Below are 19,062 nucleotides of genomic sequence, written 5' to 3' on the forward strand. Positions count from 1 at the left end.
TTGCATCTCCAGCTGCTGCCGCCCCAGCTGTTGCATTTCTATCAGCTGCAGCCGCCCCTCTTGCTGTCACTCCTCCTGCGGTGGCTCCAGCTGCTGCTGTCCCATCTGCTGCCAGACCACCTGCTGCCACCCCACCTGCTCCAGTGCCTCTTGCTGCTGAGCGCCCTGACCCAAGCCCACCTGCACTCTGTCAACCCACTTCCCCGTGTAGTCCCACTCTGTGCTGAAGAATGGGAGCACTTGTGAACTCTTGGTTTCTTCTGTACTTAAACTAACTCTAGCCCGTACGTATAACACATCCTTCTGTCTTTCTCTCCCCCAAATGAAACAAAATGAAATTTTCTATGAAGTTTGTCAAGTCACATGTCATATAAGTAGATGTATTTCTATGTTCTCATATGAAAATTTTTTTATCCTAAAATAAATATTAATTCCCCAGTCATAAAAAAAAGCCACCTTGAACAAGGGGAGCGTGCTCATATGCTGCCAGAACCCATGTGCTGCTTGCACCCACAAGGCCAAGCACATGTGGTGCCTGAGTATATGTATCACCTGCATTTCCCCTCGTGAGATGTGCACTTTCATGCTTTCATGTCTAATGCTAGGATGTGTGTTGGGGCCCTCTCTGCCCTTGGATAAGCCTGTGTTCTCCCTTGAGCTTGTTATGCTTTCTCTCTCTCTTCCCCTCCACACCTTCAAAAACCCCCCAAATAAAATCTATTTTACTTCACTGCTAGGCTACTCCTGAAATTCTTTTCTCTGAGGAAAGACAAGAACCCTGAAAACCCTGAGTGAGACCTGAGACTGTTTCCTCCTTTCCATCAAACAGCAAATCCTCTCTCCAACCTGAGTCTATGGCTCCCCGAAAAATCAGGTGGTGGGGATCAACTCCCGAGCCTGGAAACCACTTGGACATTAGGTGTGGCCAAATGGACACCTGGTGGAGCTGGTGAGGCTCAGACCTATGCAAGCAGGGCCTCATTGCAGACTTTGCCAGTTTAAACTTCACAGTGGGGCCAGGTGGCAGAGGTGGATGGGAGAAGGGGCTCGCCTTTCTCTTTTCACCAACTCACACAAGACACCCATGGCGTCCACCTGTATTCCTGTCAGGAGATACGCCTCTGTGAGGACACGACCAAGAATCTGAACATCCCAGTGTCCTGCTGACACAGGACACTGCAGTATCTGCATGGCATGAAGTAAGGGACTGTGCCAACTTCTGAGCACAGCCGGGCCACCGATTGTGTGACAAACACAATGCCGAGGCCTGAAGATACCAGCACTGTTCACAGCACACTCTGGCTAAAAGGATGTTGAAAGAAAGAAGAGAAGGCTGGACAGCAGTGGATCAAGAAGCATGAAGTGAGGGGAAGGAGAATGAAAGGAAGACAGTGCACAGAGCTAGACCAATAAAAAAGGATAAAGCCCGGATAGACAGTCTTTTTTTGTTTTGTTTTGTTTTTTGTTTTGTTTTGCTTTTTGAGTCACACCCAGCAATGCACAGGGGTTACTCCTGGCAGTGCTCAGAGGACCATATGCGATGCTGAGAATCAAATCAGGTCAGCCACATGCAAGGCAAATGCCCTATCCAATGTCCTATTGCTCCAACCCCCCAGGATAGGCATTTAAGGGACCTTCCAATACAGAATGTTGGCGCTGGAGGTGGACTATTGCCCCAGGCAGGAACAGTATTTGCTCTATCTCTGTCAGTCCCCTGGAAGAATTCCCCCTTGAAAAAGCTCTTTACCGAAATACTCATCCCAATACAACAACTTCACACGTGTAAAAGCCTTTGATAGTTAGGCATTGGACAAATAATGTTGTGTTGATCCTAAGCAATAAATACTGTTCTTGGAGGAGAGTTGGGGCTTTCAGTCCCTGAGGATAAGAACCCCTGCCCCCAAGTTTTTTGGGGTTTTTATTTTTATCACATTTCTTTCTCTTTTCTTAATCTTCTTGCTGTCAGCTTCAGTCTGTTCAACCAGGGCCAGTCCCCATCAATGAATGGGCAGGTGAGGTGATGCAAGAAGGACATTTTCTGAGGTCAGACAACTCCAAGATGTAATTCCAACCATTTATCCCCACTGTCTCCATAGATGGGCCAGAACCCCAGTGTCCCCTGGTCTCTGGTGAGTGCCACAGCACAGTGACTGCCTCAGTGGGACATTCTGAAAGTCTATGCTTCAACCCCTTTGTCCTGGGGTTGAAGCATCCCCAGATCCCCACATCCCCACATCCCCAGACACCCTGACTGCTCCCTGTGCTCTCTCTGGGTTGCAGGGCCTTTTGGGGTTCACCTCTGGGATGGCACAATGCTCTCTGGGCTCCTGTCACCTGGCCTGAGCCTGCACAGCCCCCTTCAGGACCCTCCAGACAGAAGTGGATTCTCACTCTGCAGGGCACAGCTCTGGTCATACGATTGTCCTGACTCAGTGACAAGATTCACCTCCTGGAGTGTCTGACGTCCATCCTGCCCCTGGACTCACAGACTCTGCACTGACCTAGGGCCCCTCAGTGAGCCCGCAGAGACTGCTGGGAAAGTGGACCTCAGTCCTGAATGGTTCCAGGGGACTCCATGTCTCTACATGGCACTGAAGAAAACTACTAAACTGCCAGGAAGTGGCCTGTGCTAAAGCCTTCTACATGGAATGGGACACATCATTTAAAGGACAAAACCCCCACCAGTACAATGAAGCAAACTGTTCTCTGGATCTCCTACAGCCGGGGGTAGATAAACAAGTAAAACACACAAATGAATTCCAACAGCTCCTAGGAGATGGGAGCATACTAATGAGGCAGGGCAGGACTAAAGAGCAAGAAAAATGCCCCTGGGGAGAAGAAGAGAAGCAGAGACAGGAAGGATGGAGGACCTAGGGACACTGCCCAGCTTCAAGGCTCCTGTGGTTCCTCCCAGTCAGCCCAGAACCAACCCCACTGAGCCCAGTCCAGGAGTCTCCACAGTCACGAGGGTTGGGACGGCAGTTCTGTGGCTGAACCCTGCAGGTGTCTGAGAACAACACAGGAGGCCAGAGAGATTTTGTCCACGTGCTGAGCAAGGGGAAGAAGCTAAAGGAACTTGTGGTTTTCTTCCCCCCTTCTTGGCTGTTTCCACAGCTGATATGAGGGACTCCCTGCCTGGGCAGTTCTCAAGAGGCGGTAGATTTGCATAAAGCCCCCCTCACAGTGCCCAGTGGCTGAGAAGGGAATAAAGAGGCCAGGGAGGGCCCAACAGTGCTGCGAGTGCCAGGGCAGAGCTCTGAGAGGCTCCACCATGTCCCGCTACCCCATCCTGCTCCTCCTGCTCACACTCTGCACAGGTGCTGCCCCCAGGGCCCAGCTGCAGCTTCAGGCCCCAAAGACCCTCAGCACAACAAGCTCCCGGCCCTGATTCAGCACACACTGTGCCGAGAGCTGGGCACTGTTGGATGAGCCTTTGATGCACTCTCATCTCTCCTCTCTTTTCTTCCCAGGCTATGTGACCTCCTACGAGCTGACCCAGACACCCTCGGTCTCAGTAGTTCCCGGTCAGTCAGCCACTATCACCTGCTCTGGAGAATTACTAAACAAGATATATACATCTTGGTTCCAGCAGAAGCCCGGTCAGCGCCCTGTGCTGCTTATTTATAAGGATAGTGAAAGGCCCTCGGGGATCCCTGACCGATTTTCTGGTTCTAGCTCCGGGACCACAGCCACCCTGACCATCAGCAGGGCCCAGGCTGAGGATGAGGCTGACTATTACTGTCAGTCATCAGACAGCAGTGGTATTAACCCACAGTGTCACAGGAGGCGGGGAAGTAAGACAAAAACTCTTACATCTGTGGTACACTAACCACCCATCCAGGTCTTGCAGACAGAGTAGTGAATATTCTGTTCCAGGTCCTACATCTGAAATCCAGTTTGTATTTCTTCCCACATTGCATGGGGGCTGCACACAGATAGATTTGTGGTTTAATTCAGGAATGAGAGGATGAGGTGGGGTTGTTATGGTACTGTCTGGGTGATTATTTCATGAGTTAAAGGAACCTCTGCACAAGAATAGACACGCAGACATCCATGACATTGTGAGGAGCCAATAGACCAACAGGAGTTCAATAGCATGAACAATGGTTGCATATATGAAAGAAAATTTTTTTTCTCAGAACAGATTTTTATGCCTGCAAAGTATAAGTGTAATGTTAACTATAGACAAGTTCTCATAATATGTGAATTCATTTCATTAACACCCATAGTCCTGGACCACATTGGCTGCAGCTTTAGAGGATGTGTCAGTTGGCATGAGCATTGAATGAACTCGTAGCTTTCTTACAACTTGCTGGCACATGACTTGAATCTTCCAGAGACGTTATTCTAGTCACTGCAGCATGTACTTCCATTGGGGAAAATTGTTACACCTGCGAACCCCTATATATTAACCCATTCCCACCGTAATTTATGTGAAGTGAGTTTCTTGCTGAGGAGCTCCTTGTGAAATACTGTTAATGGTTGTTGAGACACTCTGTAAGTCACTGGGTATTAATTGGGGGTGGAGTACTGCTGGATCTCTTCTCAGAGGAAACAGAGCTCTGCCTTCCATGATGGTGAGTCTAATATATTTTGTCTGCTCCATGTCTCTGTTAATACCCAAAAGATCCTACCATTGTTAGAACTCAGTGTAGGCGTCTACCCTGGGGAGATTTCTCAGAAGTCAGATTGCCATATCAGTCTCAGTTAATAGCAATCCATACTGATTGGAGATGATAGTGAACAAAACAGCTTTCCAATGGCAAATGGACCTAATTATTCCTGAAAAAAATCCAAAATTCCATACGTATAATCATGGAACCCATTCCAAATCACAGAATATTAGGATACAAATACAGATATACTGTTACATCTATGTATTTACAGCAAGCATAACTGAGTACATACCTAGTCTGTCTTGCACACATATTTCTAAACACATCTCTATATGTCTAGGTGTATAAATGCATAAATTTTAGGAAAGAATTACGGGATTGGATGTCCTGCTAATCACCTGGATCAACACTCAGAATGAGGACCTGTGGGAGCTTGAGCCATTGCAATGTGATCACACACCATGACAATGAGGAGGCCCAGGGAGAACTGAGAGTGTCAGCTACACAGAGACTGTGCCTCCTCTGTCAGTTTGCACAGGGGACCACACAGATGCTTCTCTTGTGTTTTACTTTTCTAACAATCATAGATTTCAGAACATATCATCATCATCCCGTTGATCGTCGAATTTCTTGAGTAGTCTTAGTAATGTCCCCATTCGTCCAAGCCCTGAGATTTTAGAAGCCTCTCTCTACTCGTCCATCCAACGATGCCGTACTGGAGGCTCTTTCAGGATCGGCGGGAGGGGGATGAGACCCAGTTTGTTACTGGCTTTGGCATATTAATTCACCATGGGGACCTTGCAAGGCTCTCCCATGTGGGCCGAAAACTCCCAGTAGTTTGCCAGCTTCTCTCAGAGGGAGAAGTAGGCTAAAAGATATCGCGTGGCCGAGAAGCAGAAAAGAATGACACAGAGATTCCCTTGCCTGTGTGCCTGGCTGTCTTTCTCGGGGCCTCCTTGGAGGGGGTGGGCTCCAGCTTCCCTCCCCACCCCGAGCAGAGCTTCCAACGGCTGAAGACCTCCAGAGCCTAGCCACAGCCATGCTCAAGGCCCCTCTCCACACGTTCGGACAAGCCTCATGCATGAAGGAAATGGCAGAGGAATCCAGGTGTGTGGGACCCAGGGCTGAGTCCTCCAAGCTTGCTGGGATCAGGACTGGGCCTCCTCCGCCCAGATTTCCCATTTTCCAGTATCGAGGGGGTCACATCCAGAGACTTCCCCCAGTGCCATGTAATCATGTCAATGGCCAGCATCGAGTACTTCAAAGCAAGATTTAGGAACATTGTAGCAATTATTTCATACCTACTCCTAAATATGTTGACAAAGGTGCACATTGATTCTGAGATTTGAAACAGATTTCATTCACACAATCAGTCAATTCCAGACATATGAAACGTTTCCACAGGGCCCTATACTTGGTCCCAATGGCACACATCGTATTTCTTGGCTCCATCTCAACCTAACATCCGATCAGCAGAAATAAATGACCTAATGTCTTCTGTCCAAAGAGATCTCCTGTTACCTCTTATTATCAGAACAGCCAGATATTTTTTATCTGTTAGCAATCACAGGGATACACATTGCCTATACTGCACATTGTTTCTCTATCTTTATTATTTTTCCCTCTTTTGGGATGGAGTATTGCTATATCTCTACCTCTGTAGAGATAGAAAAGCTATAGAAGAGCTCTGCCTTCCATGATGATGAGTCTAATGAATTTAATCTGTTTCATGTATCTGTTGATACACAAATGTCATTGTAAAAACTCAGCTTTGGTTTCTAGGCTGGGAGTATCTCAACAACTGCTACAGTGTTTAACATGGAGCAACTCTTAGGAGGCCTGGATCTCCTTAGGATAATTCTCCACTAGCTGGGCAGGTAGCTCTACGCTAGGGCCCAAGAGCACTTTGGTCTCTACAGTGCAGACATTCACTGGGCCACTCTTGGAGGTGTCTGGAAGTCTTCATATGACTATCTGGCAGTGCATAAGGGCCTTCAGGGATAAATAAATGGTGCTTAAATGAGCAAGTGGTGCTGGGGATAGAAGCAGGGTCTGCTGCATGCAAAGCCTGTGCCTTTTGCTCTGTTTTGTTTTGTTTTATATTTGGAGGTCACAACCTGTTTTGCTCAAGATTTACTCTTGACTCTCGTTTGGGATCACTTCAGGCAGGGCCCATGGACCTATTTGGTGCTTCATATTGAACCCTAGTCCTTATCACACAAAATACGCACCTTTTCACGCTAAACTATCTCTCTGACCACACGGTATAATGCCTTAACATCTGTACTGTGTCATTTTAAGCACATTAATTGCCATGATCCAGAGACCCACAAATGAATCTCAGAACCAAGCAGCTCGCTGCAGAGATGTCTCTGAACACTGACTATTCAAAATTTTAGAAATCCAGGAGCACACAGCCACTTTCGTGGCCATGCGACATCTCGTGCTATTCATATCAAGCAGTACAAAATAAATTATCTAGCATCTGCCTGTGGGTCAGGCTAGAGTGGTGGTGGGAAAATTGGAAATAATGGTGGTGGGAAGGTGTAATGGTGGTAGGATTGGTTTTCAAATATCAAATGTAATCAACTCTTGCAAGCTACTTAATGAAAAATAAGATTTTTTTTTAATTTAAGAAAATAAAAATGACAAATCAACTTTCATTGTGACTTTAAATTCTCACCATTATTTTCATTGAACTGAGTCTGAATAATTACCAACTCTCTATCTTGTTCTGGAAACTGTAGGAGACCTCATTTTTGGAAAACAGATTTTGGTATTAAAAATAAAACAAATTTATACTGTGTCTCAGGCCATAACACTTATTTGTTATTTTCATTTTCTCAGTGTTAATTATAAAAATTAAATGATCTCCCTTTTAAAATTTATAAAATAGACATGGCATAGAATTGAAAGAAAAACAAATTTCTCTACCCACTTAACATAAATATATCAGAATGTTTCTACAAATTCAGATGCCATACCATGTTCAAGAAGAGAGTCACTGAAAAATGGCATCTGTTCATTCATTTATAAGAGCACTCATTCCTGGTAAAGACGAGCTTATCAACCCTAGTATCGATGGGCCTAAAATGGAAGAGAAGGTCAGTCTAGACTTAGTGAAAATTAGGGAGATAAATTATCCGGTTTTGAAATGAAAATACCAGATATGAGGAGAAGGCAGTGGGGACATGCATGTCACTGTACCAAACATGATGACCTCTCAGTGTCTGTGTTGCAAGCCATAATGCCCAAAAGTAGAGAGAGAGTATGGGAAATATTGTCTTCCATGGAGGTAGGGGATGGTGGGAAAGGGGGTTGTACCCGGGATATTGGTAGTGGAGAATGTGCACTGGTAGAGGATGGTGTTTGATCATTGTGAGACTGTAACCCATGATAGCTTGTAACTATCTGATGGTGATTCAATAAAATTTAAAAAATTAAAAAACAAAACAAAAAGAACAAGAGAGTTCAATTTACTCCTCCATGTCTTCGATGGTGATGTAGGCAGGTAGATAGAAAATGGCCCATGTCAATGGGATTCCAAAGAAGTAATAAAACAAAGAGCCCTGAGGCTCCAAAACAGAAAGTAAGGCCTGATAAGACCATCACCTCGTGCCAACAGACCCAGAGAAGGCTGGACCACCTCCTCTGAGAGAAGCTCCAGCAGGAACAAAGGCCAGAAACAGAACTTCTAAGAAGGCTCTTGACCACTCCCAACTCTACCCCCTTGGCAACCACCTTAGCAACAGACTCTTACCTAAGCAGAGTCCCACGTGGGAAGCTTGGGAAAAATCTGTAGGATTGACCTTGAACAAAGAAATGGCATGCGTATGCTGTCTGAACCTTTTGCCCATGAGGCCAAGCACATGTGGTGCCCGAGCACATGTGTCACCTGTATCTCCCCTTTTGACACGTGGACTGGAGCTGTATCTGTCTTGGAGAAACATGCATTCTCTTTCTCTCTCTCTCTCTCTCTCTCTCTCTCTCTCTCTCTCTCTCTCTCTCTCTCTCTCTCTGTCTCTCTTTGTTCTCCCTCCTTCCCATTCCTAAAAGCCTCCAAATAAAATTTGATTTTACTCTGCTGCTTGTCTACTCCTGAAATTCCTACTCCTTGAGATAAAACAAAGACCTGAAAACCCTGGGTAAGGCCAAGGGCTGACTTTCATTCCAGCAATGGGCAATTCCTCGCTCTAGCCTGAGTCCGTGGCTCCTGGAGAAATCAGGTGGTGGGGATCAACTCCTGAGCTGAGCAGACCAAGCTGACGTCAGGTGTGTCTGGACATTAGGTCACCTGGTGGAGCTGCTGGGACTCTGACGATGCCATACAGGGGCTCACTGCAGGCTTCTTCAGTCCTATCCTTCCAGGCCAGTCCCGGGGGTGCAGAGGTGGATAAGGAGAAAGAGACCTTGTAAAGACCTCGTCGCCTCACATAAGCCACCATGGCATGAGCTCACCAGCTTCAATGGAAACTCTGAGATAAAGGCCTCACCTTATTCACCCAGATTTCCCTGAACAAGAATAATAATAATAATAATAATAATAATAATAATAATAATAAAAGGGTCTGTAGAGGTTTTGTTTGGTGGGTGCTTCCTGTCCCATCTTTCTGCAGTGCTTGTTAAAGACTCACTATGACCCGAAACTGACCCTGGGTACCCTCAGAGGCAGTTTCTGAGTCCTAAGTCAGCACTCCCTGGGGAAACATGCATGACACCAACACCCCAGAAAATTACAGAGCGTCTCATCAACCCTGACAGTTCACACCTGAGGTGCATGGCCAGGCCTGCTCTCATTACAGAGATAAGGTTAATTCCTCCTCTGTGGCCCATGGACCAGGAACTCCACCATTTCTGGCCTGGGTTCCCAGTATCCCAAGAACAGCAGGACTGCCCTGTATGTCCGGTGGCAGCACAGAATGGCCACCAGTAGGCAGCAACAACAACCTGGAACATCCCCTGGATCTGGGGTGGGTCAGGGCAGGGTCAAACTTGCAGTCAGATAGAATATTTAGGTGCCAGTCTGAAGGACAAGTTATATGTTTCTTCGGAAAATCAGACCTGACACTATTGTTCAAACTCTGCCTACTTTTCTCTCTAACTGGAATCGTGTAGAAATTACCAGTTTCTCAGAAAGAGAATCAGGTACTTAGGCCCATACAGCTCAGTTCTGCTGCAACACGCTCACTGTCCGCACACACGGTCCTGTGATAACTGTCTTCCGTGACTCCTGCTGCGTCTGAAATATCCCGTAGTCCAGTCGGAAGAATATTCTCCACCCAGCTGAGGCAGCATTTTCTTCATTCCCTTTTCTCTCAGCAAATACAAGGATCTTCTATCCTTTCCTTGAATAAAATAATAAATGATATTTTATATTATTACCTGTATTTCCATGTGGACTGAAAGAAATTCACTATAAATAAAGATTTGTGAGAAATATTTACATTTTAAGACAAATTACACTTTCCATGTTGATCCATTTATATGCAAATTTCATGACTTCATCTTTTCTAACAGCTGCATAATATTCCATTGGGTAGATGTACCAAAGTTGCTTTAACCAATCATCTGTTCTTGGGCACTTAGTTTTTTTTTTTTTTTTACAGATTTTGGCTATTGTAAACAGGGCAGCAATGAACATACAAGTGCAGATGTCTTTTCTCCTATACTCTTTTGCCTTTCCAGGATATATTCCCAAAAGTGGTACAGCTGGTCAAATGGGAGTTTAATTTCTGATTTTTTGAGGATCATCCATACTGTTTTCCAAAAGGGCTGGACCAGTAGAAACAAGGGCCAGGAAGACTGGTCCATGGTTGGAGTCTTGCTGCAAGTGGTAGTCGGGGAGGGCAATTAGAATAGAGAAGCCCACTATGACTGTGAAAAGTGGAAATGATCACTCTGGACCAAGAACTGAGTGCTGGAAGTAAGTAAATGGATAAACATATTAACCTTTCAATACATGTATTGAAAACCATAATTGGCAAAGGAAAGAGGGGGGAAAGAGAGAGAGAGAGAAAGAGAGAGAGAGAGAGAGAGACAGACAGACAGACAGACAGACAGACAGACAGACAGACAGACAGACAGAAGAAAAGTGCCTGCCACAAGCTGGGAGGGTGGGGGATGGTGGCAGAGGGGAAACAGGATGTTGTTGGTGGGAAATACACACTGGTGAAGGGCAGGGTTTGGAACATAATATGGCTAAAATTCAAAGCCTTGTAACTGTGTATCTCACGGTGATTCAATTCAAAACAAAATGTAGTGGAAATATGGTCTTCTTTTTCAGTTCTGTTTTTGAGGTCTTTTGAACAGTGCTGGGGCCCACCCACTGGAGCGATATTATAGTGGGTAGGACACTTGCCTTGAATGTGGCTGACCTGGATTCAATCCTTCACATAACATATGGTTCTCTGAACCTCACCAGGAATGAATGCCTGAGTGCAGAACCAGGACAGAGCCCAGAGTGTCACCCGGTGTGGCCCAAAACACACATACATACAGAGAGAGAGAGAGAGAGAGAGAGAAATGTGAATCCATGGGCAGTAATGAGAGTCATCAGAAAAGGCAATTGGGGCCAGGGCGATAGCACAGCGGGTAGGGCGTTTGCCAGGCATGCGGCTGACCCGGGTTCGATCCCTGGCATCCCATATGGTCCCCCAAGCACTGCCAGGGGCAATTCCTGAGTGCAGAGCCAGGAGTAATCCCTGAGCATCACTGGGTGTGACCCAAAAAGCAAAAAAAAAAAAAGAAAGAAAGAAAAGGCAATTATATAGATAAATTTTGAAATAGCAGCAGATAAACTACAGAAATTTGTACATCATTATAAAGCAACAGAGGAATTATCTGTAATCCCACAGCACAAAGAACAGATTCTTCTAGATGTTTTTGAAAAGATTTCCAGTGGGCCACATTCTATTCCTAAGAAAATTCCTTACATTTAAAAGAAAATACTGACATACACATCCCACAACCACAGCCACATCAGCCCATTTATTGCTGAGCTTTATGGATTCATAATTAAATCTTGGAAAAGATCAACTAGCTGAAGAAATTCATGGATACCCCAGCTGAGAAAACTCTGGGGCACCATCAGGAGAGGACCAGGCTGAGTTCCTGCTCTGCCAAACCCTGGCAGCTGCAGTCACACCCCACATTGGCCTACAGCCAATGGCCCCGCTCCACTGCCTCATGGCTGAGCTATGCAGAGATGCCAAACTGAGACATTCCGGTACACCAGTCAAAAGACTGAGACCCTAATGATGGATCTTCTCAGTGTGAGGAAGGGCAGCCTCCCCCCACCCTCTCCACTCATCCAGAAGCCCCAACAAATCACACCCACATCCCACAGCTGCTGCTATGGACGCCCGCTGCCCAGTTAAGTATTTCAGATTTTCTGGAGTATGCAGACACATTTGCACAGGGGATCACACAGGTACTTCTGTGTTTTACCTCACACAGAAACATAGAGCCAAGAACATTGTGATGATAATTTACCCCTCTCCTTCAGATGGTGACAAAGGACAATGGTTCTGAAACAGATGTGACATAAACATAGCTTCACTGCTTATAAACTCAAACCTTCCAAAGCTTTCCACAGGGCTCTATTCCTTGCTCCCCACAATACATATCGTCTTTCTTGTTCTGTTTCATCCTGGGAGCAGACTGGTGGCATTAAATGATTTAACATCTCTCCAAAGAGGTTTTCTCTCACCTCTTACCATCAGCACAGCCAGACACTTTTCATCCGGCAGCAATTGCTGGGATACACATTGCCTACACTGCACATCATTTCTCCGTCTTTATCTTTCTTCCTTTTATCCAATCTGGTGGGATTCTCCCAAGAAAAGTTCAGGGTGTCTGGATCTGCTCCTAATAATTCTCCACCAACTGGTTTGGCTGCTCAATGCCAAGGCCAGAACATCCCTGGCTCACCCTCCGAGATGCTTCAGTAGCCTTCAGGCCAACACCTGTCTGTGCTCAGGGGTCTTCAGGGATGAAAAAAAATAATGCACCAGAAGTGAGACGTGCTGGGGATCAGGCTCAGCTGCATGCAAGGCTGGTGCCTTTTGTCTTGCTTTCTTATTTCAGAGCTGCACCTGCCGTGCTCAAGATTCACTCCTGGTTCTGCACTCAGGAATCACTCCTGGCATTATTCAGGGGGTCACGAGTGGTGCTAGACTTTAAGGCCAGGTCAGCAGCTTGCAGGAGAAGAGCGCTACCACTCTGCACTATCTCCCTTGCTCAGGCTATGTACCTGAACATCCGTACTGAGTTTCAGGCCACAAACTTATTTTATCATTTAATTATTGCTAATTATGAAAGGTAAACCATCCTCTGTGTCAAAATGTATGAAAAGGAAATTACATAGTTTTAATGAAAAATAAATTGGCCCCTTAGCATAAATACATGAAATATTATCTGTGATACACTTACAAATCCTATTGGCTGCTCAAGAAGGATGCTGTAGGCTCAGCTATTACAGAAATACATCAGTTTATTCTTTCGTGAGAGGAATAGTATGCAGGGAAGAAACTCATTTCTAGGCCTGATATCCATGGGCCAAAATGGAATACAAAGTCAGTCTAGACCTAGAGGTACGTGGGAAGATGAATGACCTGGTTTTGAAAGGAAATGAACCACAGGTCATGAGGAGAAGGTGGTGAGAATGAGCATGTCTCTGAAGAAGTGTGTTCATTTTAGTCCTCATAGATATGATGGAGATTCCGAGTCTGAGGCCATGTCCAGTTCCCACTGATGCCCATGAAAAAATGTGCTGGGCAAATGGTGAGTGAAACATAATGGTTGTTGACTGAACGTTCTCCTGTCCCATCCTGGCACTATAGTCACCATCGACCCATTATTTGTCCTGATGGCAGTGGGCACCCTCAGAGACAGTTCCTGAGTCCTGTGTCCCCACTGCCAAGGGAAAACATGCAGGATAGTTGAGAAGCACAGAGATATTCTCATCAATCCTGCCAGTGACATCCCAACTGGCATGGACATGTTTCATATTCTTCTGCATTATTGAGCTGAGTTTGCTTCTCAGCATTCCATGTTCCCCCAACAAATAGCAGATTCATCCCTGGTGCCCCAAGTCAAATCCCTGCACCCCTGGAGGCCTCCTGTACCTTCACAGTGCCCCAGGAATCCCTGACACTGTGAGACAAGTGCACCTTCGAATTCTTGGGGACTAGCACTGAGCCAAGAAATCAGTTGACTGAGAATTGTAGATGCCCCCATCATGCTGATGTATTGATAAACAATAATTTTTTGAATGAAACATAGCAAGATGATTCATGAAAATGTGATCAAATATGTTGATTTTTCAGGACAACTTAATTCGTCTTCACTGTGTGGCAGCAGGTGCACTGAATGAGAAAACATTGAAGTGGGAACTATTGGTTAGAGCTTTTGTTTTTTAAAAATAAATGATGAGACTGTTTCATACTTGATGAAAACAGCACAGATCTAAGATCTTTAATAAACTCTGTGTACAAGAGAGAAAAGGTGGAGGAAGAATGGATACCAAGTTATCAAACAGAATTTCTTAAAAAGGAGACACTCATAGTTCCAGAGACATGATACACTGGGTAGGGCACTTGCCTTACATGAGGCCAACCCACATTTAATTCCCAGCACACTGTATGTGTGAGCTTTTCCGCTCAGGAGTCGTCTCTGAGCTCAGAGCTGGAGTTTTCCCTGAGCACTACCAATTGTGGTCCAGCAGTGCGCAGGGCTTGCACCCGGCTCTGCATTCAGGGGTCAGTCCTAGCAGGAACCAGGGACTTTACAGGGTGTCAGGGACTGAACCTTGGTCAACTGCGTGAAAGGCAAGATGCTCATTGTACTCTGACTCTGGCCCTCAAGGCACACCTGATAGTAATAGTCAGCCTCATCCTCAGTGTGTGCACCCCTAATGACCAGGATAGCCATGTGCTCAGAGTTGGAGCCAGAGAAGTGGTCAGGGAGCCCAAGGACTGGTTACTATCTCTATACAGATGACCAGCACAGTGTCCTGGTCTGGCTTCTGCTGGTACCACTGAGCAAATTGATCTCCAGTATTATTTCCTCTACATGTCATTCCCCTCCCAGATTCACAGGTGATGAAGGTGGAGGATTTAGTTCACTGAAAGATCTTGAACCTACAAGAGAAAAAGGGAGAGGTCAGATATCAGTGAAATTCTGTCTGAGGAGACCTCCCATCTTCATCACCTGTAGCAATTCTTTGGGACACCACTACCCACAACCACATCCTCCATAGGGTAATGAGCAACCAATAACCAGTACCCTGCTGACATTGGTGCCACCCGGAGGGACTATTAGTCCACAGGAAGTGTTTGAAAGGAATCCTGGGCTTCAACCAGCTCAGCGGGGTTGCTTATCAAAGTAGAATTGGTCCCTAAAAAAAAAAAAAAGTAGAATTAGTTTTGTGCTATCTGAATTCTTAGGGTTTAGAAAAGAAAAACTTCCCAGGAGTCAGTTTAATGTTTTATTCCCTTTTCAATATTTAGTAACACACAAAAAATATACTCTCTCCTTTAATCCTTTAATCAATAGAACATGATATTTATTATTTGCTGCATTTTCCCAGAATTGAAGAAAACCAGTTACAAATATATTTTAATCAAATTCTCAGAATTTAAGTCAGTTTTCATTGTGATACACATGTTATTTCTTCTGAAAACATGATCTGTGAATACTCAGAAATGCACATTAGGTACACAACAGACTCACAAAGTACTCAGCACCTCACGCTGTCTGGGGAAGTCACTAAGCAGCAGGGGTGGACAGCAGGGTCATCCCAGCCCCTTCCCATGTCTCTTGAGTCTGGAACCTTTTCTGCAGACACAGACCTCAGGCAGCATCCCTGAGCCTGGCCGATTTCATAGCCAGTAGCTGTCTCCTTGAGGGGATAAGCAAGGATCAGGACAAGTTTAGCCTCAGGTGCCAGGATCACAGGCCTGAAATGGGGGAAGGAGGAAGACATGAAGCATGGGGCAGGCAGTAAGGAGGGGCATAAGGTCAGTTTCTGAGGTTACGACTCCATGATGGAATTTCAACCATTTATCCCACTGACTACACTGAAGGCCCAGAATTCCAGTGTTCGGGGACTCTGGTGAGTGCCAGGAAACAGAGGCTGACTCACCTGGAAATCCGTAATGAATTCCTTCAAACTCTTTGTCCTGGGCATGTACCCAGACACCCTGATCGCCCCGCCCCCTTGCTCTCCTTCCTTGAGCAAAGGCTCAAGTTCCTTCCCTAGCGTTCACGTCTAGGCTCTCTGGGCTTCTGTCTCCTGGCCTGAGCCTTGTTACAGCTCCCTCAGGACCTCAAGACAGAAGTGGATTCTCACTCCGCAGTGCACAGCTACGGTCACTGGAGTGTCCTGACTGGTGACAGAATTCACTTCCTAGAGAGACCGATAGCCATTTTTGCCCCCAGAGCTCATGGTCTGTGCTGGGACCCCTCACTGAGGCCGCAGAGACTGCTGGGAAAGTCGGTCTCAGTCCTGAATGGTTTTAGGGGACTCCACATCTCAACATAGCACTCAAGAAAACTACCAAACTGTCTGGAAGTTGCCTGTGATGACGCCTTCTACATGGGATGGGACACGTTCTTAGAAATGTAAAATGAATAAATGCACATGTCCTTAGAGACAAAATCTCCACCCGTAAAATAAAATAAAATGTTTTCAGAATCTCCTACAGTAGATTTGAATTAAAACCAGCCCAGTGGCCTGAGAAGGGGATAAAGAGGCCAGGGAGAGTCAAATAGTGCTGCTTGTACCAGGGCAGAGCTTTGAGAGGTTCCACCATGTCCCGCAATGCCATCCTGCTCCTCCTGCTCATGCTCTGCACAGGTGCAGTTCCCGGGGCCTAGTTGCAGCTTCAGGCCCCAAATACCCTCAGCAAAACGAGTTCCCAGCCAGAATCTAGCCCACACGTGCCAAGACCTGGACACTGTTGGATGAGCCTTTCATGCACTCTCAACCCTCCTCTCTTTTCTTCCCAGGCTACGTGACCTCCTACGAGCTGACCCAGACACTCTCAGCCTCAGTAGATCAGGGTGAGTCAGCCACAGTCACCTGCTCTGGAGAATTACTAACAAGAAATATACATCTTGGTACCAGCAGAAGCCCGGCCAGCCCCCTCTGCTGCTTATTTATAAGGAGAGTGAGAGGCCCTCATCCCCTGACCAATTTTCTGGCTCTAGCTCTGGGATCAGAGCCACCCTGACCCTCAGCAGGGCCCAGGCTGAGGATAAGGCTATTTCTGTCAGTCATGGGACAGCATTGGTTATTACCCGCCCAGAGTCACAGGAGGCGGGGAAGAAAGGCACCTCTTACATCTGTGTTGCACTCTCCAGTTGCCCTGTCTGATTGCAGACGCAATAGTGAGTAGTGTGTCCCAGGGCCCACGTTGCGATCCAGCTGGTCATGCCACCATCCTTGCAGGCAGGCTCTGCACAGGAAAAGTTGTGGATTGATTTCAGAATGACAAAATGAATTGGGAGTGTCAGGATACTTCCTGGGTTGGGTGTTTCCTGGGTCAATGGGACCTCTGTGGATGAATAGACAGGCAGACTTCCATGAAGGCACACAAAGCAAAGTGACAAGAAATCGAACTGCATTAAAATGTCTATCTCTGGCTCAAACATCTTTTTTTTTTCAGAGCTTGATCTCTATGCCAGCAAAGTATATGGTTAGAGATGGGAATAAAAGACTAGGTTAATAATTAGTGAACTGGGGCTGGATCGATAGCACAGCGGGTAGGGCGTTTGCTTTGCACTCGGCCAAGCCGGGTTCGATTCCCAGCATCCCATATGTTTCCCCGAGCACTGATAGGAGTTATTCCTGAGTGCATGAGCCATGAGTGACTCCTGTGCATCGGCGGTGTGACCCAAAAAGCAATAAAAATAAAAATATAAAAAAATTAGTGAACTAATCTAATTTCCAACCTTGGATCCACTGTGATGCTAGCCTGACACTGGGCACCCATAGAGACAGTTCCTGAGTCCTGAGTCAGAACTCCCACAGGGAAACTTGTGTGATGCTCAGCACCCCAGAGATCAACAGAATTACCTCAACAACCCAACTGTTCACATCCAATGAGCATAGTCATATTTCCATGTTTCCCTGGGAATTGCCTCTGGGAAGCCCAGTCTTCAAACACACAGGATCCATTGAGAAAATGCTCATTCTTCCTCCTCTTGGCTGTCTCTCATGTACCAGGGACTCTGCCCCTAGGCTCAGCCCCATGATCTGAGTCTCTCCTCATCTAGGACTTTTCAGAACCTCCCGACCACAAGGGGGCAGCAGAGACTCATGGTGTAAAGTCCAATGGCACAGGGGTGGGTCAGAACCACAGGGGGTCTCATTTGCAGTAAGATGGGAATGGTGTTTAGTAACCCACATCATGCCTAAAGAAAAAGACGCTTACCTTTCTGTCATATCACCCTTCACACTGGTGAGCAAATTCTTCCTTTCTCTCTGATCTGAATTGTGTAGATATTGCATATTACTCTGAAAACAGTTTCATAAACTTTGGTCCCACATAGTACTGTTCTGTGAGAATGTGGTCACTACCCACAGTTCTCTGACTCCTCTGCAGGGAGAAGAGTCTCCTGGTAGGAGTTTGCTCATCTGATCTTATGATTGTGAGATTGCTTGGCAACAGGGCCACTCGGGGGAATATCCTGGTTTGTAATCAGTGTTGCTCTCTCAGAAGACATGGGGCCTGGAATTAAAGCAGAATTAGTCTCAGGCAAGGGCTCTAGGGCCTGAAATCTTATGGTTTAGAAAAACAGATTCATCACCTAGCTGCTGTAGCATCGTACTCCTGTTATTTGTTAACACCAAGTATCCTTTCTCATTAACGGAATCAAGTTAGTTTTTGAAGATGCTTTTTATTATTCAATTCATTTCCCCAGAAGTGAAAGAAATCAATTATAGAAAATATTTTAATCTGAAATTCTTATTATTTCAGACAAATTTCATTTCTCTATAAGAGTCATTTCTGGGGGCTGGAGCGATAGCACAGTGGGTAGGGCGTTTTCCTTGCATGCGTCCGACCCGGGTTCGAATCCCAGCATCCCATATGGTCCCCTGAGCACCGCCAGGAGTAATTCCTGAGTGTAGAACCAGGAGTAACCCCTGTGCATCGCCGGGTGTGACCCAAAAAGCAAAAAAAAAAAAAAGAGTCATTTCTTCTGAAAATATGATCTATCCATGCTTCAAGTAACACACCCGAGTATACAGCATACATGGAGCCTATTCAGAATCTCCTTGTGCCTTGGAGGAGCCTCTAAGCAGCAGGTGGGGACTGCTAGACCAGCCCCCCTCCCGTGTCCTTAGGTTGTGGGTCTTTTCTGCAGCCACAGACCCCAGGCAGCAGCCCTGAGCCTGGCTGATTTGCATAGCCAGCAGCTCTCTCCCTGAGGGGATAAGAGG

The 19,062-nt window shown here is 46.2% G+C and overlaps 1 gene segment (V, D, J or C); it reads left to right on the forward strand.

Annotated features, from left to right (window-relative positions):
- Window positions 1-3,260: 3,260 nt before the first annotated feature.
- On the forward strand, window positions 3,261-17,099 carry LOC129407094 (immunoglobulin lambda variable 3-25-like). The segment is given in 5 exon segments: window positions 3,261-3,317; window positions 3,471-3,794; window positions 14,714-14,776; window positions 16,626-16,679; window positions 16,999-17,099. Coding segments are annotated over 5 exon segments (588 nt in total).
- The last annotated feature ends 1,963 nt before the right edge of the window (window positions 17,100-19,062 follow it).

The sequence above is a fragment of the Sorex araneus genome, chromosome 9 (genome assembly GCF_027595985.1).
Source record: "Sorex araneus isolate mSorAra2 chromosome 9, mSorAra2.pri, whole genome shotgun sequence".
In the NCBI taxonomy this organism is placed as follows: domain Eukaryota; kingdom Metazoa; phylum Chordata; class Mammalia; order Eulipotyphla; family Soricidae; genus Sorex; species Sorex araneus.